Source organism: Hyalella azteca, unplaced genomic scaffold (genome assembly GCF_000764305.2).
Source record: "Hyalella azteca isolate HAZT.00-mixed unplaced genomic scaffold, Hazt_2.0.2 contig11898, whole genome shotgun sequence".
Taxonomy (NCBI): domain Eukaryota; kingdom Metazoa; phylum Arthropoda; class Malacostraca; order Amphipoda; family Hyalellidae; genus Hyalella; species Hyalella azteca.
Genome location: NW_025941874.1, coordinates 152,160 through 174,414, shown reverse-complemented (window position 1 = coordinate 174,414; position 22,255 = coordinate 152,160). Strand labels below are relative to the sequence as shown.

At 35.5% G+C, this 22,255-nt stretch overlaps 1 protein-coding gene across 1 annotated transcript in view; it reads left to right on the top strand.

Moving 5' to 3' along the window:
* LOC108683078 (gamma-aminobutyric acid receptor subunit beta) overlaps positions 1-22,255 on the top strand; it is a 133,889-nt gene that overhangs the window by 89,873 nt on the left and 21,761 nt on the right. Inside the window, exons 5-8 of the mRNA XM_018172358.2 lie at positions 3,485-3,589; positions 13,216-13,442; positions 14,254-14,336; positions 17,315-17,452. Of these exons, the coding sequence (XP_018027847.1) occupies positions 3,485-3,589; positions 13,216-13,442; positions 14,254-14,336; positions 17,315-17,452 (553 nt within the window). The remainder of the gene's footprint in view (positions 1-3,484; positions 3,590-13,215; positions 13,443-14,253; positions 14,337-17,314; positions 17,453-22,255) is intronic.

Sequence of the window (22,255 nt, the reverse complement as noted above, 5' to 3'; positions counted from 1 at the left end):
CAGTCTATTGTAATTCAGTCTATTGCTTACACATCTGTGAGCAAAAATTACTAGCTTACCCTTCCATAATTCTTGGAGAATCGTTCGGAATTTGCATGTCATAAAGCGATTTATTACTTATGGAGCCTGGCTTAACAATTTTCGAAGATATAAAATAAATTTCGTTTTTGCTCGAGGTGGCTGGAAAGAACTAGCTGTGTGATGGCTGCTGTGCCCACCCATGTTCTATGCGAATGCATCTGCCTAGATCCTGAATTGTGCTCCATATTCAGTTACAATTTGCACGTTATAGCTCGTTGGCCTTTATTGGTAAAATACTAATTGTCCTACAGTTATGATATAATCCCTTGGTTATCTATTTGAATATCTTATGTCAAACCAAACATTAATCAGCGGTAGAGATAAAACAAATGTGAAACGCGTTTCTTAAACTCTGGAAAATTCGATCTATTGTTACAACAAGGCTGCGTGGACATTGCAATAGGAGTAAAATGAAAACTCCATTTTCATAAGGTCCCATAATGACCTTGCACAGATTCAACGCCTGTTTTTCCTCCCATCTACGTACGCTAATTTATGCCTTAGCACATCAGGTAAATAAATTTTTAAATGAACGAGCAACGCACAATTTCTCTACAACACATCTCTCAGTGACATAAGTTCAATTAAAAACAGCTCAGTTCTTTACTGAAAGCTTCTAAATTAGCGTCTGCAACTTAATGATCACTTTTGGTTTAGTGAAAAAATGAAAATTTTTTATTTATTTGATAGGCAGCTGTTGAAATTATTTATAAGCGTTAACTTCATGTTGAATTGTAGCCATATCGTGTGATGAGTGTGAGTAGTGACCGTAGAATTTTTTGTTTCAACCGTTTCAATGAATATTCCTTTTCACGTTTTGAATTAATAGAAATGAGTTTTAAACGAAGTAGCTCTTCTTCCTCAACTATTGCTAATTCATGTCAACATAGACATTATTCACGACACAAAAATGTAATTAAAAATTCCGCTCTCGGTAATTAAGAAATTTTCATGCTTGCGTTAAATAAAAAATCTTGCTAAAAATTTTTATCTTAAATAATTGTTTTAATCCATAATTCAAGCGTCCATGTAGGTCGCCGTCCGAAAACAAGCGCAATAAAAAAAACTCTGTCTTAGGCTTGGCCTCACAACTTCTCGCGCAAAAATAGCGTTTCGTTTACAGTGAAAATGTCTATGTCGCTATAGACCGATGACCGAACCTCTTTCTCTGCCCTGTCTTTTCTCAGTAGCTCATAAGCCGATCGTAAGTCTAACACATCAATAAAAGATGACCGTAACTCAAATCTTATCTGTCCTTCAAGCTAAAAATGATTCAGGCTCAGCCAGGTTTTTACTCGCAACTCCTCAACTCAACCAAGAAGATTTTTTGCATCGAACACAAAAGTTAATCTCAAATTGTGGATCCAATCCTTATCCTTGGCTCGAAATCCCTACATCCTGATCCCGTTTTAATTGGTAGCTTGAATTTTTCAACTATTTTATTGATCAGATTATTCTTTGTATGAATTCCGTTCACATTCAAAGAAACAACTTCTACATTAATCCTATAACGCCCAATTACGGGTCATCCTTCACTTTTTTTGATTAGATTAAAGAACCAATTACATTACATTAATTATCCAAATTAACATTTATAATCCGTCAGCTTAATATTGATCAAGAATAACGTTTCATATTCCTGTGTAACTCTGCTGATCCTCTAAGTAATAGTCAAATAGATGAAAAAAATTTCAGGATCGTTATTAGTGCAGTTTGAGTAAAAAGCATCGAAACCTAGACTTTCCATCAATTTTCATTGTACCTCAATTGAAGGGAAACAATGTTCAAATTTTTTCCGAAATTATCATGAACTTAATTAGAATCCAATTAATCAAACACGAGCTTGAAAACTTACGACTACCGTAACTTCTGTAAACTCTTGTGTGCTGCAGCTTCCTCTCGCTACCTGACTCTTCTCTTTATAAATTTCATTTTCACTTGCCTCCAGTACCGCTTATTGCATTTTGCCCTGGACATACAGTGTTAAAACGTAGATACAAATTCATTTGAAGCAACTGAAGTTCACAAAAATAATTATGAATTAAATAAAATTCCTTTTTGGACTAATTCAGCAAAATTATATTTTCCCATTGAAGAAGGGACAGTAGTTAACTGAGTCTCGGCATATTACTGCTTTTTATTTTCGCACATTGATGTTGTTATCGGTGGGAAGGCTCTTATAGACCTCGCCTGCATGCCACTTTTATTTTGTAGCGAGCCACACGCGTTTTGTCCATCGATTTCTTGCAAAAAATGCGTTCTGAACGCTGTGGTCGTTTGGTGGTATATCGTCTACGGGAGCGCACCTATTATAAAGGCACTGAGCTGCACCATAGCAAGCTTCCAACACTTTGTTATCGTCACGTTAATCGTTAGTAATTTGGCGTCACTGATTCACACTGGAACAAATCTGGCTTAACACGAACTGCTGAATCTGCGTAAATAAAATACAATATTTGCAATTTTAAATAATTTTCCGTGCGACAAATTGAAGAGCAAATTCATAAGAACTTCTGCATTGGATTTTAATTTGTTTTGGTTATTCTTAGTATTATTTGATCGATGTTGTCTGTATATCAGGATCAGTTTCCATGAGACCTTCCATTGTACTCTGATTGTGATCTGGAGAATGTCTTTCGTCCCTCAAACAATCATTATTTCAAATTGTTTCAGCAATAATCCCTTGGCTGAATCTTTGTATATCTTGTTAACTTTTCTAAAGTCAAATAAACTAGAAGGACTCCCCAGGTCTCAATTTAGTTCAAATTTTGGATTTTTGTCGTTTAATTAAAGAGAAGGAAATCCTGCATGCTTGCATAGCAGCGACTGCTCAAAATTCGAGTCTTCATTAGTTCAAAGTTGCGAAATTATTTTATATTATTTCGCAAATTTTAAAAATTGAAGCTCATGTGTTTCTCTACTAGCTAGAAATTATTTTTTGTCTCGGAAACTATTTAAGTGAGCATATAATTCATTATTAACAAATATTTTACAAGGATTTTGGGTGAAAAATATTTGAATCTTGAGCTTTTTATGTTTAAAATGAATGGTTCAAGGTGTTATTTAAAATAAATAAATTCGTTATCAATATCAACATTATCATTATCAGCTCTCGGAACATCATTTGTGCATCTTCATCTAAAATATGCATCGCTGGTTTCCCTATAAAGCTCTTGCCATGAGCATGGCTTAGTGTCGCTGCTTCACTGACTATTACCCCCATACTAATGCTTGATAGTAGAGGGATCCTCTTGCATAAACATGTACTGCCTTGCTTCACTAAAATATGGCAAGTGTAAAGCTTGAGAATGGATGTGGCTGTAGTTTAACAAGTACCATCAGAGGTCCTGAGCTGCAGACGATACCCAGAAATATGTGGCCGGTGTTGTTGTGCCTTTTGCAGGGTAAAGGGGCATTTACAGCAGCTACCAACTCTGGCAGAGCCGCCGCTTTAAGTAGTAAATCAGGAGGTGGAGACTCGGACGATGGCGGCGGAGAACCCAGCCAGGTGCGACACCGGGTTTTTAAATAAAAACGTCAAATCTTTAGATAACCCATTAATTTCTATACATCATGTACCGCGTAATAACAATTTACAAAGATGTAATTATTGCTTTTAAATCATTAATTATCTCATAATAATTCCACAGACTGAGTGAAGGAAATAAATAATCAACAATGATCTGTTTTGACTCTTCCGTTAAATAATTTAGATATGACTGCAGGTAGGTGATCCTATTGTGGTACATTCAACAGCCAAATAAAACCCTTCCTGTCATTAAATAGATTTTCCTTACAGATTTGAAAAAGATGAACGTTCTCACAACAAAAAATGCGAGCAACAACTGTTTTTTTTTCGAGCAAACAGAAGCCCACGTTAAAATTAAAAGTCATTATCGAAAAAACTTCCGAAGCCGAAAATTCGTAGTACGATTAATGGGTTCCTGTTTTATTTCGTGTTTTCGTCTTAGATGTGCAGGGGCTGCTCGATTAAGTCCAGTCAATGATTTGTCAATGTCAAAACTCGATGAGTCTGCACAAATACAGCATTTATAGCCATTCCTGTAATTGATACAATATGTTGTAATCAGTATTGGCTTCCCGGATTAAAACGTGTTGATGGATAAGCAATGAACAATGTATACGTTCAAAAAAAATCTAGTAGCGAATATGTTTGTGGTTAGGTTAACATCTGGTCATTTTGTATAATTTCTTTACTTACTCTTTTGATGCTTTCTGAAACGGGCTTCAGGAAAATGATATTTCTTTTTCGATGCATAATTCTATGAGCTATAGAGGAACCTATTCTTCCATGCTTTATATGCATTATCTTACCATACTGCGACTGACTGAACTGCATACTCAAGACGAACTCTTCCATGTAATCTGTCACACATTTCAACTTTTCAAAGCACCGACTTCGGGAATAAGATTTCCATGAAGTCGACAAAATGCACTGTATTCTATGGGACAAAATTAACCTATTGTCTCTTAATTTAAAAGTGTATTCCTCGTTTAGAAACTTGTTAATCAAAATAACGGAAAAGTTTCGGTCGTTTCGGATAGGGAGGAAGCTCTGCGTAGTTCATATTATGAAAGAAAGTGATCAAATTTAAACTTATACTTCAAACTTTCGAGAGAGTGATGTATATGTTTCCATTAATATCGATAAGAGGCAGACCAATCCACTTAAATAATATTAGCCTGTTTGATTTTTATACTTTCGATTGAATTCATACATAATTTTAGATTTCCTTGATTCTATTACCTCTAATGCTTATTAATCTTGTTCAGTTTCAGTAAAAAAAATGTTCAGTGAATTAGTTCGTTGTTTTGTTCTGATGTCGACCGTATCATCGAAGAAGATTCAGGTCATTTTCAGTGCACACATCTTATAGAATTTGATCAAAACCTTCATCAGCGCCTCCTAGCATGTTTTCGGTAAATAGTTTTGCTACAGACATATCCTACATCATACGTGACTCCCTACATCGACTCCTTTAATTAATAGACTTCCCTTCCGCTATCAGTTCCCTCTCATTCCTTTCTTTTTTAAATCCCTTTTATTCGCCTATCTTAGGACACAAGAAATCTGTTCATAAGAAACAAGTTCTTCTAACCTTCCTGAATAGTCAAGGTAGTTGTTCTCTCTCGATTTCCAAATTTGTAGTCTATTTGCATATATGCTTACACGAATTCAAACCAAATTTTAAACACATATTCCCTTCCTGCGCTCTTATATACATTACAAAATAGCACGCTATTTACGAACCCAAACTTCGATATACATTTCCTGCATGTGGTCTTGCTTGCGCTGCTGTAGGCCTGCTTCTGCACGCACAGTAGCTGTTCAAGTTCAGCCCTAATTGCTCCAGAGTACAGAAATTCGAACATAGATGTGAAAATTCAACAAATTACTTTCAAGTTGACTAATTTTATGATAACACTTCATTTACAAAACCCGATAACATTTGTTACACTTCCTACTTAATTAATTCTTGAGCATCTCGTTACAATTGTAATTTTCCGAACTTTCAAATACACAAACATCCTTGTATCCTCAGCCCTCGCTTGCACGCATCCTGTGACGTCCTGTAGCTTAAAGGCACGCCCTTTTATAACATAGAGTTTATTATGCTGCTAGAAGTGTTCTGTTTGTGTGGGTTAATATAACCTGCGCCATGTTAAATGTTTCAATTTGTTTTATTTCAAAAATAGAGTTAATTAAGTTGAATAGTCGAATTATTACCTCGTTGATAATGTACGAAAACTTAGCGTTTATTTTTATTTACGTTATTTGCTTAAAAACTTTGAGTCCATGTTGCTTGTAAATGTTCATAAAATCCCCATATCAATATGAAAAATAAGACTTTGTACCCTGAGCCAGTGTTTACATTTAATTGTATTAATGCCCAGTCGTTCGGTGCCTCTGTTTTATAATGGCCTTCAGCCACGAAGATTCCTGCATGCACCATGTGATAATTCATCACATATTTTGGTTTGATCAATGTTAATTGAGCTTAGTAAAGTAGTCCTTGCCGTTGTCCTTAGTTAATGCTCGTACAGTATTTGAAGTTCATTCCCTTTAGTAAATTAAAGGAAAGTTCGTAATTGTCCACCAAATTCATTGATAAGTATTCATTTCAATGAGCTGCAACAAGTGTTATTTTTCTAAGATACTCCTAAGATTATTTATAGATTTAGATTTTACCTTGTTTGATTAGGTTGAAAAATAATATGTTTCTGTTGATATCAGCCCATACAGATAGGATAATTTTATTGATTTTCAATACTGCTAGTTGAGACATAGTTCAGTTACTGATGATCTCGGTTCTGATGACTGCAGCTCAAACATGAGCTCTCGAGAACACATGATGCTTGAGAGGCTCAGCCGACCAGGCAAATGACTTTGGAATTAAGTTGCTTTCGACTTGATTTCGTTGAAACAACGTTGCTTTCGAGTTCATTTCTTTATAACAACGTTTGTTTACTAATCAATTTCATTGGAGTAACGTTGATTGAGATGATCTCGTTGAAACAATGTTTATTGAGTTGAACTCGTTGAAACAACGTTGATCACGTAATTAAGTTGGAGAAACCTTGATTACGAGTTTATTTTGTTGGAACAACGTTGATTACAAATAAGTATCGCTGGAACAACGTTGAATCAACGTTATTTCAACGTCAGATGCCTGGTTGGCATCTTGAGCCCCGACGCTGACAGTTGCCCGTCCGCCTGCTCGTGCGCCTTCATTTCTCTCGTCATATATTCAACAGAACATCATATATTCAACAGAATTGAGACCTTTTGTTTTCCTTCCTTCAATAAAGTCAACATTGTTAAAATCGGGGCTGTGACAATTTAGCTAATGTTAACTGCAAGCAGAGAAATTTTTTGGCCACAGTTATCTTCAGGGTGATAGAAATTCGGATACATTTACGTTCAAGGCAGGAGCAATTTGTTTACATTTTTAACTTCATTGCTGTAGAAATTTGGTTACATTTGTCTTCAAGGAAAGTAACAATTTGGTTGCTGATATACTTAAGGTGGGGATTATTTTTATTACTCTATCTTCTAGATAAAGATATTTTCTTAAATTTATTATACTATTATCTTTATCTTCAGGGCGGTGGTCAATTAATTTACCCATGCCAAAAAGGTTAAATATGCCGTCAAACAGTCCAAAGTCGGATATCATTCGAAAGCATTCGTTATTAAATCACCTTCAGTCATGAATGCCTTAATTGGCCATTTGAAAACATTTAAGATAAAATTTCCCCAGTGTCTGGAAGATTTACGAAGAAGTAACCCCAACAAAATTTAGAGTCGCCCCAGCTTCTGGTACTCCAAATCAGAAGCTGATTTAGAGCGCCCCAGCTTCTGGTACTCCAAATCAGAAGCTGATTTAGAGTCGCCCCAGCTTCTGGTACTCCAAATCAGAAGCTGACGCGTCTGTAAATTTTCATTGGGAAGAGCTCATCACGAGTAAGCGGGCGAGGTGAATTAGCTGTAGTAAGATTTAGTGGCTGACAAGTTCTCCTTTACTATCACTTGAACTCTGATGTGCATGAGACAAGGAAGCTGCTGCTGCTGCTACCCCTTCTTCCTTTCATACTCAGCCACTCTGCATGACTCTAACAATACGGTACTCAAATTATTACACATTACAAAGCTAGAATAATTATAGAAACCCTCCAAAGCTGAGATTACTTAGTTTAATAATCTAGAGTAAAAAGATTTTCAACTTCACTTTCTGACCCACCAAAGTATTGATAATACTTCAAATATTATAATATTTTTTCGAAAATAAAGCATTTCAAAGTCCAGAAATGTTTTGAATAATCTTCCATTTAATCGTCGAAGATTTCTAAGCACACTATCCATTAAAACAATTCAATGCAATCAATCTTCACTATTCCTTTCTTCTATATTCCTCTAATGTTTGTACAGATGATGAAAGGTTTTTACAATAAATGACTGCTCTCCCATGATTTAAAAGAATTCAAACGAAAGCTTAAGTTTTCTTCCTCCTTTTTTTAGATTTTCCTATAGTCATGCTTTTTGCCTAGGATATTAGCTAGATGATAACTCCTAGACCTATTTTTTTACAATGATTACCGCACTCTCCGCCACTCTTTCATCCGAATTTCAATAATCATTGTAATGGTTCCTATCATCACTGCATTTACATCATTATTGCGCCTAAATAACAGCATCTCGCTTATTTTCTTTCCAGATTACGTCTGTATTTTATTTCCATTAACTCTGTGGTTCTACTAAATACACATTTCTTGAGTGGAGCTGCCTCTTTAATTAATTAAGTTAACTGAAGGTATAATGATAATTCCTACAGAAATTAATTCAAAAATTATTTCTGGAAGTTACGGATTTTTTACGCGGCTTATCACTTAATTGGTTCGTTGTAAATTACTTCTATAAATAAATGATTTCTCACCACAATAATCAAATAATTGATGCACTGAAAGTCTAAACAATTTTCATCAATGAAGAAGAAAAAAAGCATTCACTGTTAGTTAATTTGTACTGTAATTCACTCTGGAAGAAACTCAAGAGCTCCCAAAAATTTTATAATATGGGTCGGGAAAACACACCGTATTTCTGCGCATAAGGAAGGAGAGTTAATTAAATAATGTCTTTTAAATTTCTTTCCTCTTAATTAAAAAATTATTCTTATGAAAAAGTGACTGCATTCGATCGTCTCTCGCTGAAGTAGTTTCCGTGTCAGGTCAGATTACAGTTGCTATAATTATTTAAATTAATTCCAGGAAATATTAATATACTGTGAAAATATTTCGAAGTATGACTCGATGTCACTGTCCTAAGAACAATACTGCATATTCCATAATTATTAAGCTTAATAATTTTTTAGGTTTAACCCAATATCTTTCAAAACCCTCGGTCGCTGTAGTTCACTGCGACTCATTGCAAGTGTATTACCCAACAAGGAATAGAGTATCTCGCTGATGTGATGAAATCCAATGATCAACTTGAGGAAATATAAATTCCATGATTAATGAGAACGGATACTCAAGACTGCAAACTGCTTACTGGATCTGTTGTTTTTAATTAAATCGTAGATGAAAATGCATTGATGGGTAGTTCATAGCCAGAATTCTAATAGATTCTGGATTTCATTCAATCGTTGCTAATTTTTGACTAATATTTCTAGGAACAAAAGGTCAAGGATCCTCTAAAATGTAATTATTTCTTACTATTTTCAATAGCTGTTCCCAAGTCACCTTCCGACAAGCCACTTAATTATTCGTGTATACGTCTTAGGCTCGAGATAAGCATCTTATTTATTAGACTCAGAATTGAAGTAAATAAAATGTTCAACCATGAAGAAGTGTTGGACTTAATGGCGTAAACCATTGATATTATGAACCTTTGAAATTTAAGGCGCCTTCCGCGGGATGCTGACGCATTTAACTGTTATGGCAAGAACAAGAAAATACGATCAGAACAAACGAATAATTCGGATAGCAATATTTTGTAAATAGGCAAAAACATCCTGTACGTTACGAATTGACTTGTCTCGTGTTGTCGTGTCCTCGAAACTTATCCTCTTATTGAAAATACGAAAGAAATTCCGTTCATTGATCTTTTGTCGAATTAGGCAGCAACGAGTTCTAGTTTATAAAAAATGTGCCAATTAATTAAACTTTATCGCACGCATGGAAAGTAGAAGAAAAACGTTATATAATAACGTTTTTTTCCAAAGTTGTGCACTAGTTAAGCACCATCACCTAAAGTCTGACTTTCCGGCTGTCGTAAATTGATTTGAAGGTTGACCACTTTCAATTATGAGCTTAGAACTTGTAAGTTCTAAGTTAATCTACAACAAATTAAATCGCAAGAACAAGTCGTTATTTTCAATGGTATCAATGTTATTCTTCATTCTACACGGTTGTTTCAAGCTTAACCGGAGAGTCTACAATTTTTCTATTTATTTTGCACTTATTACCATATCACCGCTGGCTTCTTTACCGTCTGTGCGCAAACGATGATGGGAAGGGACGTTCGAAGGGACGAAGCCATGCTCAAATTAACTATTCTCTCAATAATGCTTGATTATCATCGAAAACCTGGAAGAAATAAATTGATCATAATTATGTTCCCAGATGCTGAAATGGTCGTATTTTTTTAATATTCTGATGAAATTGTGTTTTTTCTGCTGCAAAATTATTCACTTTTTTTCTGTTTCTTCAGGATTTTACTATGGATTTTTACTTTCGTCAATATTGGAGAGACCCGAGACTTATGTTTTCGGGGAATAAAAGTCTAGCGGACATTCAAGTGAGCTCTGACTTCTCAGCCCAGATTTGGCTGCCTGACACTTTCTTCCCAAACGAGAAAAGGGCTTACTACCATAAGGCGACTACTGATAACGAGATGATACGCATAGATGCTGAAGGCAATATATTGAGAAGCATGAGGTAATCGCTTTTTAAATTGAACCTTATCAACCTTAAATAGTTATGAACGATTAACTATGGCCCCGACTCCTCCAGTCTTCGGATCTAATCGGTGGGTGAGAAATCAAGTTCTGGAGACTAAATTCGATTCCAGCGATGAGGTATCAGTTTGACCATCTTATATAACTGATTTGAGTTTCGTTTTTTTAGCACGATAAAAAATGCCTTCAAAATTCGGGTTTTGGAACTCCCGGTTTTTAATAAATAACTAACAGGAAGACATGACTCTGACCGCACTTTATTAATTTAAGTGGACTGCGATCTGACCGCCTGTAATAGTGGTCTCAACAAACTCAGACATCTTCAAATTTCTGAGATATTATATAAAAATCAAACCCAATGAGATAACCTTTTTGGTTCTTTGCTTGATTCTATCCCAACATCCACTTTCAACGAAGACCTAAAGCACCTGCGAGTTCTACTTTATCAAGAAGGAAGTCCCGTTTCATAGATATTCAGTTTAATTTGTTTTATTAAAAAAATATTCTCGATTTAATAAAAAGAAGAATCAAAGTTTCTTTTATGAAAAATCGAGTATAGTTTTGAACAGAATCGTATTAGATTTTATAAAGAACTGAGTCTCACTTTATAAAGAATCAATTCTCATGGTATAGTAAATAAAGTTGCGTTTTATACAGAAGCAAGTCTTGTTTCATTAGAATCAATTCTTCTTTTATAAACAATCAATCGACAAACAAATATCGTATCAAACATTAGCTTCTCAATCTCTAACATTGTTTAATAACTCGCTTGTACTTGAATGCCGATCGATTTATACATCTTGGACGTGCCGCCAAGTTCATCAAAGGTTACTAAAACTTTTCTACCTTGAATCTAAAGAAGAATAAGAAACATCAATCTTTTCTTTCTTTAACATTTGCCTTTTCTAGAATAAGTGGGTTTTTTTAAGTTTTACTGCATCGATTAAAAAAAAAGAGAGACCAAAATATTGCTTATTTTGTGATTCATATTATTCACTATCTATATAAGTTGTTGCAATGGTTCCCTATTCAATAAAAAGATAATTTCACTGTTGAAGGACAATTAACTCTCCTTTCTTAAAAACAGTTCCTTATAATAAAAAATGTTGGAAATATTCAATTATTATGAGCAGCAATTATGGTGAACATGAAACAATAGTGAAGAGAATTCAGCATAGATACTGTATATATATATATACGGAGTATTCTGGTCTAGGCCTTTGTAACTCAGAAGAACTGTTATCACAGTTTAATCCAGGCGCATTTATTCCAATTCATCATGTAGATGAATTTGCCTGCAAATTAATTTCAAGAACTTTTTTCCTGATAAGTTCAATTCGTTTCGATCTATAACAAACATTGAAAGTTTCAAGCAATGTCCTGACTAATGATAGCATTCAACTTCTAGTCTGTCCTGCGTTGCGGGGTAAATAAAAAATATATATGCTATTAGTGAGCTAAATTTTTATAACTATGAAAGCTCAATTAAATTTAAGCACATTCGGATTTGACGAATCACTAGATGGCACAAAATGGATGAAATATAAGAATTTTTCCTTCATTGTGAATTATTGATTTAATTCAGCTCAGTGACAAAGTATAATTTCCACAACCCCAGACTAGAAAATTAACATTATGATTAATTTTTGGGCATGCATGCACGGCAGCGTGGAACCAACCACTTTATAATCACACTCCAGGGCAGGCAAACATTTGCAGGGACAATAGAGCTTGCTTTATACGCCATGGAGAATATGATCGTGTATTTAACCATATAACACTATTAACCATCAACACTTGTTTTACATCAATATGTATCCAAATACATTGTTCTTTATTATTTTTATTATATACCTACACTTGACGATCGTCCTGCCTTGAGGCTCTCATTCCGTATTTAGAAGATAAATAAATTATAAATTCATTAATATTAAATGCAAATACAACTTTTCTCAAAGTAAATCGTAATTCTAAATGCGCTGAGTCATGAGCAGCCTGGTATGACAATTTAACACGAAATTCAATTCATTTATTTGATCCTTCACAAACTGTCGTAACCCACTTCCTGATCTTGCTTTGGCTCTTCCTCCACAGCAGCCAACCGCCCTTCTTTCGCCTTTATCTCCTCGTGCACTCAAGAAACGCTAATTTCGTGTAGCAATGATACATTGTCTGCTGGTTCCTGAACTCCAAACTTGAGAAGTTCTCTTCCCTCCTCATGGGATGATTGAGTCCACCACAAGATTGGAGGTCAGGAGATCGTGTCCAAAACGATTTACGCAGCCAATGCATCGTAGCAACATCAAACTAGCGTTTTCTTCTTTGTGTGAATGGTCGAAATTCTGATGTTCACCACTCTCAGTGTTTTAATCCGACAACTAACCTACTGACTACACCGACTGTATATGCGATCACTTGTAAAGGGAATAAAGAAAAGTTCACAGCCATCATTGAGATCAAATTCATGATGCTCCTTTTGAGAACAGAGAAATCAGTAACGAGTTTTATTGCAACATATTGGTAGGCATTGAGCGAGCATATCAATTTCAGTCCGATTAATAGTCAGTGAGTCAGCTAAGTTGAGTTAGCCCCAATGAAATTGTGTCACCACCACTTTCTCACACGCGTATTCTTTTTTGCTTTCTTCGGCCTTCAGGACTTTACGCTCGACTTTTATTTTCGTCAACACTGGAAAGATCCACGGTTGTCATTCCCGGGCCTGCATGGCTTGGAACAACTGACAGTTGGCTCGGAATACCTATCCAGGATCTGGGTCCCTGATACCTTCTTTGCCAATGAAAAGAAGTCTTATTTTCACACGGCGACGACCCCAAATGAAATGCTTCGGATCACCAACGAAGGAGGAGTTCTGCGCAGCATGAGGTAAGACAACGGACGTCGGCTACACGGGGAGCGTCGCCTGTCAAGACAAGTTTGAATTTCTTGTCTACTGAAGGTAACTCTACGTACGTATATCATTACCAACTGTTCGGGTGCCCGGAGACGAAGTATTAACGTCTCAGCTCTCGTCATCGTCTGACCATGTCTCGCTCGATGTAATTACAGTATATGTAATTTATTGACTATAGTTCTGCTGGAAGAATATTAAAATCGAGAAAAATTGGGTTCATGATTATTAGTATTCTATTGTTCGTGAAAAAAGGAAATTATACGACAAATGATGGGTAACTGATTGGAATCTCAGCTTGCCTTTTCAGAATTCGATTTTGCTCATGTCTCTCAACTTAGGCTTAAAATTATCTCAACCATTAAATAATTCTCAATTTAACTAAACTTATAGACTTCAAAAACGATTCAGTATTCTTGTTTTGAATTTCAATTATGACAGCTTACCATTTATTTACCATTCCTATATGACAAATCGAACAGATCACAAGTTATTAGCGTTTTATTCCTACTCAAGTTTTGATAATTGTCGAGTGTGAAAGAAGATGTGTGTATGCAACATGTAAACTATAACTATTCAGAACTTCAATTTAGACTTTTATATATTCAATTTAGACTTTTTTTTATTTATATAGAATGGTCGTGCTATTTGTTATTATTTAGTAGCAATAACAGTTTTGTTATGACTGATTGCAACAAGCCTAAAAAATTAATCTCATATGAAGACAGTTTCATTTACCACAATTAATTCCTAGAATAAGTAGTAATATATTCTTCTAAATTACAGATTGACCATCACTGCATCATGTCCCATGAATCTCATGTACTTCCCGATGGACAGACAACTTTGTGTCATCGAAATTGAAAGCTGTGAGTAGATAGTTTTAGAAATTATTCACATAGTTGTTAAATTAGGTAATGATTGTGTTCGGTGTTTTAGAACAACGAAAAAAATATATCACTACTAACTGAAGTGAGTGACAAAGAGCACATTTTCTCTGTCACGTGAAGTCACGAACGGACATCAGTTGAGTCACAGACTGATGGACATGACGTGGAGTCACAGACGGACGGACATGACGAGTACAATAGTGCTTTTTTCATAAATGAGAAAATGCGCTAAAAACTGTCTGGTTGAGTTTTAAAAGAATTTCTTTTATAGTCATTTATGAGTTTTAAAATAAATTTTCACGCCGAAGTTTTATAACATTCTTCTAACTTTATTTTATAACCTCTTTACCTTCTTGTTGCTCCCCACAATCTGTAGAATTTGCGGTCACGAAAAATAAATTTATGCTAGTACTACATGTGTTTCATCAAACGTGTTTTTCAAGCCCATGCCTTCAGATGAGAATTGATATAATCTCTGTTAATTTCTCCGTAGACAAAGTGTTGAGGTACTTTTATTTACCTCTAGTTTAAATATTTTGATTGTAGGTAAAAAGTTCGCATCCCGGTAAGAAAGCTTGCTTCACAGCTCGTAGGGACACAGGACTAACCATGCACAAACATCTTGAATTGTTGGACGGGTACAGGAGTGCTTACTCTTGCCATCCCGGCTGCGTAAGTCAACACAGGTGGAGTGGCATATCTAAGAAGCACAAACACCATTGTCATGGTTACATGGTCAAAGCCTTTTCTCTGGAAGCTTTGCAGGACTCATTTAAACATTGTAGTTAGGAGCTTAAAAATATAATTTAAGAAATGGCAGTAGTAGCCAGTAGCAATTGTCCAAATGAAAAAGATGTTTTTGGATGTGTTTGTTGTGTTAAAATGTTTCAGGACAATTTGTAGCATCCAAGATAGGGCTAGACTTTCAACGCTTCATTATTGTTCGTGTCTGAAGTATGAAATAATGCTCAAGTTGGTCTTAAATGCCGCTGCAGTTTTATATTTACTTCATGTGTTAAAATACATGATTAAGTCCATGTTCACATATCCGATACCTTACAGTAATTTAAAGTCAACATTAGGAAATGAACTCGATTTCATCAAAGAATTCATTTCAAAGTAATGAACATCACTATTGCGTACGCCGCACCTGCTTCAATAATATATTTTATTATGATTCAAGTTTTGTAGCTTCAATAATTCAATAATTTTGAACATGCGCCGAAATTATGTTGCGCCCTATATAAATTTTTAGTGCTGCTAGTTACTCTAAGTCAGCATTCCACGTTAGTTAATTATTTTATTGAATTTGTTATTTAGAACTGGCCGTCATTATATGTCGATGTTGCTCTACAATTTGTTTTGTTTAATAATAAATATATTTAATCGGATTTATTCACGGCCTTATTACAGCTACCCTAGGTATAAAAATTCATAGTTTTCAACTGATATATGGTGTGCAAGCCTCTAAAATAAAATTTTCCGTTTTTTCCCTTATAACTTTTGGAAAAATTGAATTAGCACTTTGAAATTTGTACTAAACTTTGGGGCTTCTACTATTGTCAATGCTCAAAAATTTTCAGGCTTGTATTGCTAGTTGTTTTTAACTAGGAAGCTAAATTATGTTAAGTAAAAAACACAGTGATATTAAAATGTTAAATTAACACCGAATTTAAGATTAGGTTTGAGCACGAAGTTTAAGTGGAACTAGCAAAAAAATTACAAAGTAAAACAGTAAAATAATTTATTTTTCCAGAAATGATAATATAATTTCTAAAAAAGCGCCTAAGAATTTAGACGAAATTGCAAAAATCTCAAATGGGTTTTGACATGAAGGAGATATCTTGCAGTCACTTCTTTATTTCAAGTCATTATGGTAGGTCCTAAATGACTATAGAGCTAGGTACGCGACCTATTCATACATGTAAAATTTTAATGGGTGCTTTTTAGCGCATTTTATCCTTTATGGAAAAAATGCACTATTGGGCTTGCAATGTCCGTCTGTCTGTCCATCAATCCGTCCGTCCGTCCGTGACTTCACGTTTTCGTTGACGAGAAAATGCGCTCTCTGTCACTCACTACAGTGAGTACTTATATTTTTTGCAACACAAATCGGAATCGGTAGTTTTCTGTGGCTTGCTCTATGGATGAAATAAAGTGACCCGAAGAGCCTGACTACTCAATTGAAATATAAAATGTAGATGAAATAAAGTGACAAGAAGAGCCTGACTCCATAATTGATGTATTAAATGTAGATGAAATAAAGTGTCCCGAAGAGCGTGACTACTCAATTGAAATATGAAATGTAGATAAAATGAAGTGACCCTAAGAGCCTGACTACTCAGTTGAAATTTAAAATGTAGATGAAAAAAAGTGTCCCGAAGAGCCTGACTACCTAGTTGAATTATAAAAGATAAATGGTATGAAGTGACCTGAAGAGCCTGGCCACTCAGTTGATGTATCTTATTTTCTTGAGCGCCATGAAAAAGGCTTAGCGGAGGGCCGGAGTTTTCTTTGAATCCTTCTTGGTCCTCTTGATCTCAAACCTCCTACTTTGCTAACTATGTTGTGACGGAACAGCCTCAAGCGGCTACGACTTTAGGCTCTGCTCTATGAAGCTCGAAAGAGACTTAGAAATCAAAATTAACTTTAAAGCAGGAGCTTGCCAACGGTTTTAAAATTAAATCCTTCGCATTAGTAACTAATGCATGTGAATAAAGGAGCTTCACTCATTAAATATTTATGTCAAAACTGGCTATTTCTGAGCTATAAGCCATGAAGTTTCTGTTATAGTTTTCAGATATTAGACGTGTCGGGTACTAACAACTAACGAACTTGCATTCTAGGTATTTGTCACGACCTCGCATTTTTTCGCTTTCAATTTGAATCGTTATTGCAGGCACTTTTTATGTTTCCAAGCAAATTTTTAAATCTTTAATTGTTGTATATTTCAACAGTCGGTTACAGTATGGATCACATTCGGCTGTCATGGCATGCTGGGGATAAGAGCGTCGCCATCGAGCAAGGAGTTTCGCTCCCGCAGTTCAGAGTCCTGGGCTTCAACAGAAAAACGATCATCGCTTCAACGTCCACCGGTGAGCCCATCATCGCGCCTATCGTTTACCTATTTTGTCATTCAATCCTTTATAAGTTATTCATTTCTTGATAAATAAAGTTATAAGTTATTAATTTATTCTCAAATAAAGTTAAAAGTTCTCCATTTCTTGCCAAATAAATTTATAAGTTATTCATTTCTTGTCAAATGAAGTCATTATAGTTTTTAATTTTTTGTGAAACGAAGATATAAGTTTCCCATTTCTTAGCAAATGTCATGTCTCTGGAGATGCAGTCAAGAGATTTTTAGTAAGATTCGTCATTGCAGCACAGAAATACGTTGACGACTATATTGCAATGTAACGATTTTACACTCCGCCATCTGGAGCTAGCGGGAAACTATCAGTAAGACTACGTAGTATGAAATTTACACTCTAAATGTTGAATTTCCTACACTCAATTAATAGTCAGGATTCTGGTCTTTAGAAATAAGACTACTAGACATAATCAGAAAATAAATCTGGTTCGTAAATATCATCATTCTTCTCTGGTTAGTAGAGTGGGAGCTGCACAAATATTAAAAATAAAGTGAATAGATTTTCATGTATTTAAGTCAATCACTAACAAACAACCCATTGAATTGGACGTAAAAATTATCGTCTATTTTGAAATTAACATTCATCTCAGGATCAGTTATTTACAAAGTTTAATTAGTGTGTCGAGTCTCTCGTTCGTGTCAGCAAAAGTCACTCTGTGTTTTATCCACTTTCAAAGCGCCATTAAAATGTGCTTGTGCAAGGTCACGTTTCATTCGTAAACTTTTGTCGCTGGATGAGATGCTGCGTGTAAATGCATTAGCCTGCCATGGCAGAGCGACGACGAGCAAACAGACAGCCTGCAATCCTACACACGGAGAAATAAACGAGATTTTGTCCTAAATAGTAATGCGCGAAGCACTTTTTTCCCTTGTGTGCGTCATCCTAACTCACTTTGGCACAAGACAAAGGCGCAACAGTGCTACGTCTTTTCTATGCTCGTGCAGTGGGTGAGAAATTGGGTCACTATTTGGACAATATAACCCATTCATTTTCTGAGTGTGTGGTCTTCTTCAAAGTCATACATGATTTCAAGGCTGAATAAATTACATGTTTATTAGAGATAATGAAATTGATCATCACCAGCAGCGAGGTGGAATACAAACTGTCTAGCAACTGGAAACTCCTTCAAACAGCCAAGGTAGAAATCTCCTTGTTAGTCTGTCTTCATCAGAAAAAATGAAGAAAACTTTTCTCAAATTCTATTAAGACAACAGCTATAATGTGAAAAAAATACCGAGCATAAGATGAGGAAAGTTTGGATCTTGTCAGACTCTAAAGACTAACTTAAACCTCGACCTTGGAGGTCTTTGGAGAATGAAACCAATGCCGAGTTCAGCTTCTGGCCGCAGACCTAGTAACATTTGGCCGGTAATGGCCACGGCCGCAGCAATATTTGGCCGCTTCTAGCGACGGCCGCAGCAATATTTGGCCGCTTCTAGCGACGGCCGTAGCAAAATTTGGCCGCTTCTAGCGACAGCCGTAGCAACATTTGGCCGCTTCTGACCACGGCCGCAGCAATATTTGGCCGCTTCTAGCGACGGCCGTAGCAAAATTTGGCCGCTTCTAGCGACGGCTGTAGCAATATTTGGCCGCTTCTAGCGACGGCTGTAGCAATATTTGGCCGCTTCTAGCGACGGCTGTAGCAATATTTGGCCGCTTCTGACCACGGTTGTATCAACATTTGGCCGCTTCTGCCCACGGCCGTAGCAACATTTGGACGCTTCTAGCGACGGCCGTTTCATGCCGTAGTAACAGTTAGTCGCCTCTGGCTACGGCCGTAGCAACCTTTGGCATGACACAAGGACTCTCTTGCCTTAAGACTGGCCAACAGTGGCCGTTGGCTTCAAAAGCAGCCAAATTAGAAGTTTCAAAGAAAGAACTTCTAAAAGTTCTTTTTGGTTGAACAAAGAGTCCATTCAACATATTTTATTGCTTTACAACGTGGCCTATTTTACTTGCTTTGGTTTGAACAATTTATTACCTTTTCATGTGAACGATGTAGTTGAATCTCTCGGAAAGGTTTGACTTACGCTGAATTACAAAGGATGTTGATCTTGCTGGTAATTTACGTTTCCGAAGGAGATAAGTTCAAATTTCAAAAAACTTACACTGGAAAAAAATTGAGAAAGGCTTCTCTAATGCATAGAAAGTGTCCCTGCAGTGATATTAAAATTACTCATAATTTGTCAACACGACATTTCATACATTTTCCATCGTAAGCACCACCCCTGATATTCAACAAACAGCCAATTCTAGTTGATTAGCGGGCGCAGCATCAGCTAATTGTATTCATCGAAATATTATTTTTAACGTTTCGTTCATCTTAAATTTTTTCTTTATTTTTAATCCTAGAGATTGCTCTAGTAACATGAATTTATAAGGAATTAAGCAGTTATATTCGTTCAACCATTCGGCATCATCCAACTTCGATTGCCTACATGAAATAATTTCGTTACGAATTTATTTTAGAAATTTAGCACAACTTGAATAGTTGTTGTTGTTGTTGTTCTTGTTGCACCGTTTAACAAATATTATAACAAACACTTGAATTAAGGAATGACTTCGCCGAGGATCAAAGAAGATTAACATAAATCGGGGATCAACGTGTTGTGATCGCCACACCATTCGGAGATTAGTTGTTTATATTTGCATTGGCATTTTTCTTAGATTACTTATAAGTTTATTACTCGCTAATTTGGAATCAATTTCTTAGCTTATTTCTAGACAAATATTCAAGTTTTCAATGACGCGAGCTAATGGCTCATTCATAAACACGTACGTTAGGTAGATTTTTATTTTATAAGTCAGTAGTTGAACGCACGCTGTCACATATGGAAGTTGTAAGTTTCTGTGCAGATATAAATAAAATATTAAAATTAAAAAATGAAATATATATGTATAAAATAAATATGTTCAACACAAATATATATGCATAAAATAAAATAAATATGTGTAAAAGAAACATATTTATATTTGGATTATTTGTTTTTGCATTATTCTTTATAGGGAACTTGGTCAACGTAAATAGGGACATCATCCATAGCATTCGATAATATTCCTATGGAAGCTCTCTATTGTATTATAATGAATAATTTCATGCGATATGATGAACTCCAATACATGAGACGTGCTCTTCTGTCATAAAACGGTTGAAACATTTTGGATGACTCAATTGTTGCAGTATTTTCAACCATCCCTGAGGAAATCATCAGTGAAAACTGAAGTTTCCTTACAAAAAAATGGCCAATGAACTTGGCTCCGCTTGACGCACAATTTTCGGTAAACGTCATTTTTCGGTAAACAAGAGAAGAAAATATTCGGATATTAATCAATTTTGTACAGTTATTCGAATAAGTTCTGTCTAGGATTCAGAAATACTGAAACAAATTAAGACACTAACCTCTCGCTGCATATTCATGAGGATAATCGTCATAGCATCCTAGTTATACTTTTATCCATAATAAAACTCAGCAACATTCTTAAGAATTACTCTGTCTGAATAAAACAAATCCACGTTCGTCTCTCGGTTCGTTACGTAATAAATAAAACTCAGCAATATTCTTAAGAATTACTCTGTCTGAATAAAACAAATCCACGTTCGTCTTTCGATTTGTTACGTAATGAAGAAAAAACGATCAAAATTTGTCGCTGAAGAGGTAATTGCAACTGTAATTACATGTATTCATTAATTTTTCTTAATAATTTATAATTTTAAATCAATGCCTATCATCATCAGTATTAAAATTTTATGAAGAATATTTCTGTAAAAGACGTATTCAATTATGACCGTGATTTCTCTACGGCCGTGCACGGCCAAAATACCTGAGCTGCCAAGCCGGTACCCCGCTGATGACCGCTCTAACGATCCACTCGCTTGCATTAGCATCGATAATCGCTGTATTTTATACATTATAGCAAAATTATAATTCACCGTCACGGCCAGAAATTCGGTAAATGTTACTAAGTTGGGTTCTGTTAGCAGCAGAAAGGAGGTTCAGAAACGAGAATAGAAACAGAATGGTTCATCGCTTCTGCTTCGATGAATGTTTACGCATCACTGAAAAAAAAAACAAGGAGACTTGATCCAAATAAAGATGCACTTTTCCCTCTTTTTCTGGGTAATATTGGCCTGTTTAGTCCAGCCAATTGGCGCATCACTAATACCTTCGCGCTCTGGGGCCATATTTTCAAAACTCGCTAAGTGAACGTAAGTACTTACGCTCTATTATCGTGTCTATGATTGGTGGATTTTGCTTGAAAGGCCGTCAATGATTGGCTGATGAACTTAAGATCTCTTAACTTTTTTTAAAGTATGGGTCCTGTTCTACTGTGGATCAGAAAATGAGTTTATTTTTGGACAATATGGCCATTGATTTTCGCGAGTGATGTACCAAATAGAATAAGATATCCTACATGACTCACATTGGCTGGTAGGAAATTTTGCGGGACTCAAACTGAAGGCAAGGCTTGACAAGATTAAAAATACCTGATTTAAATTAAATGACGAAGCCGTGCACATTCCCTAGTTACTATTTTGAACATTTAACTTATAAGCGTTTCTTATTTATACTCAAACCGTCTTCAAAGATAATGAATTAAGGGTGGTACAGTTTTATATCGTTGCTTATATTTTATACAAAAATAAAAGCAAACAATTAAGAAGTATTAAATAATAAAATATCGTATCACTCGTTGCGTACAATTGTCGACTGAGAAAATAGAATTGTGTTACAAAGTAAGTGATAC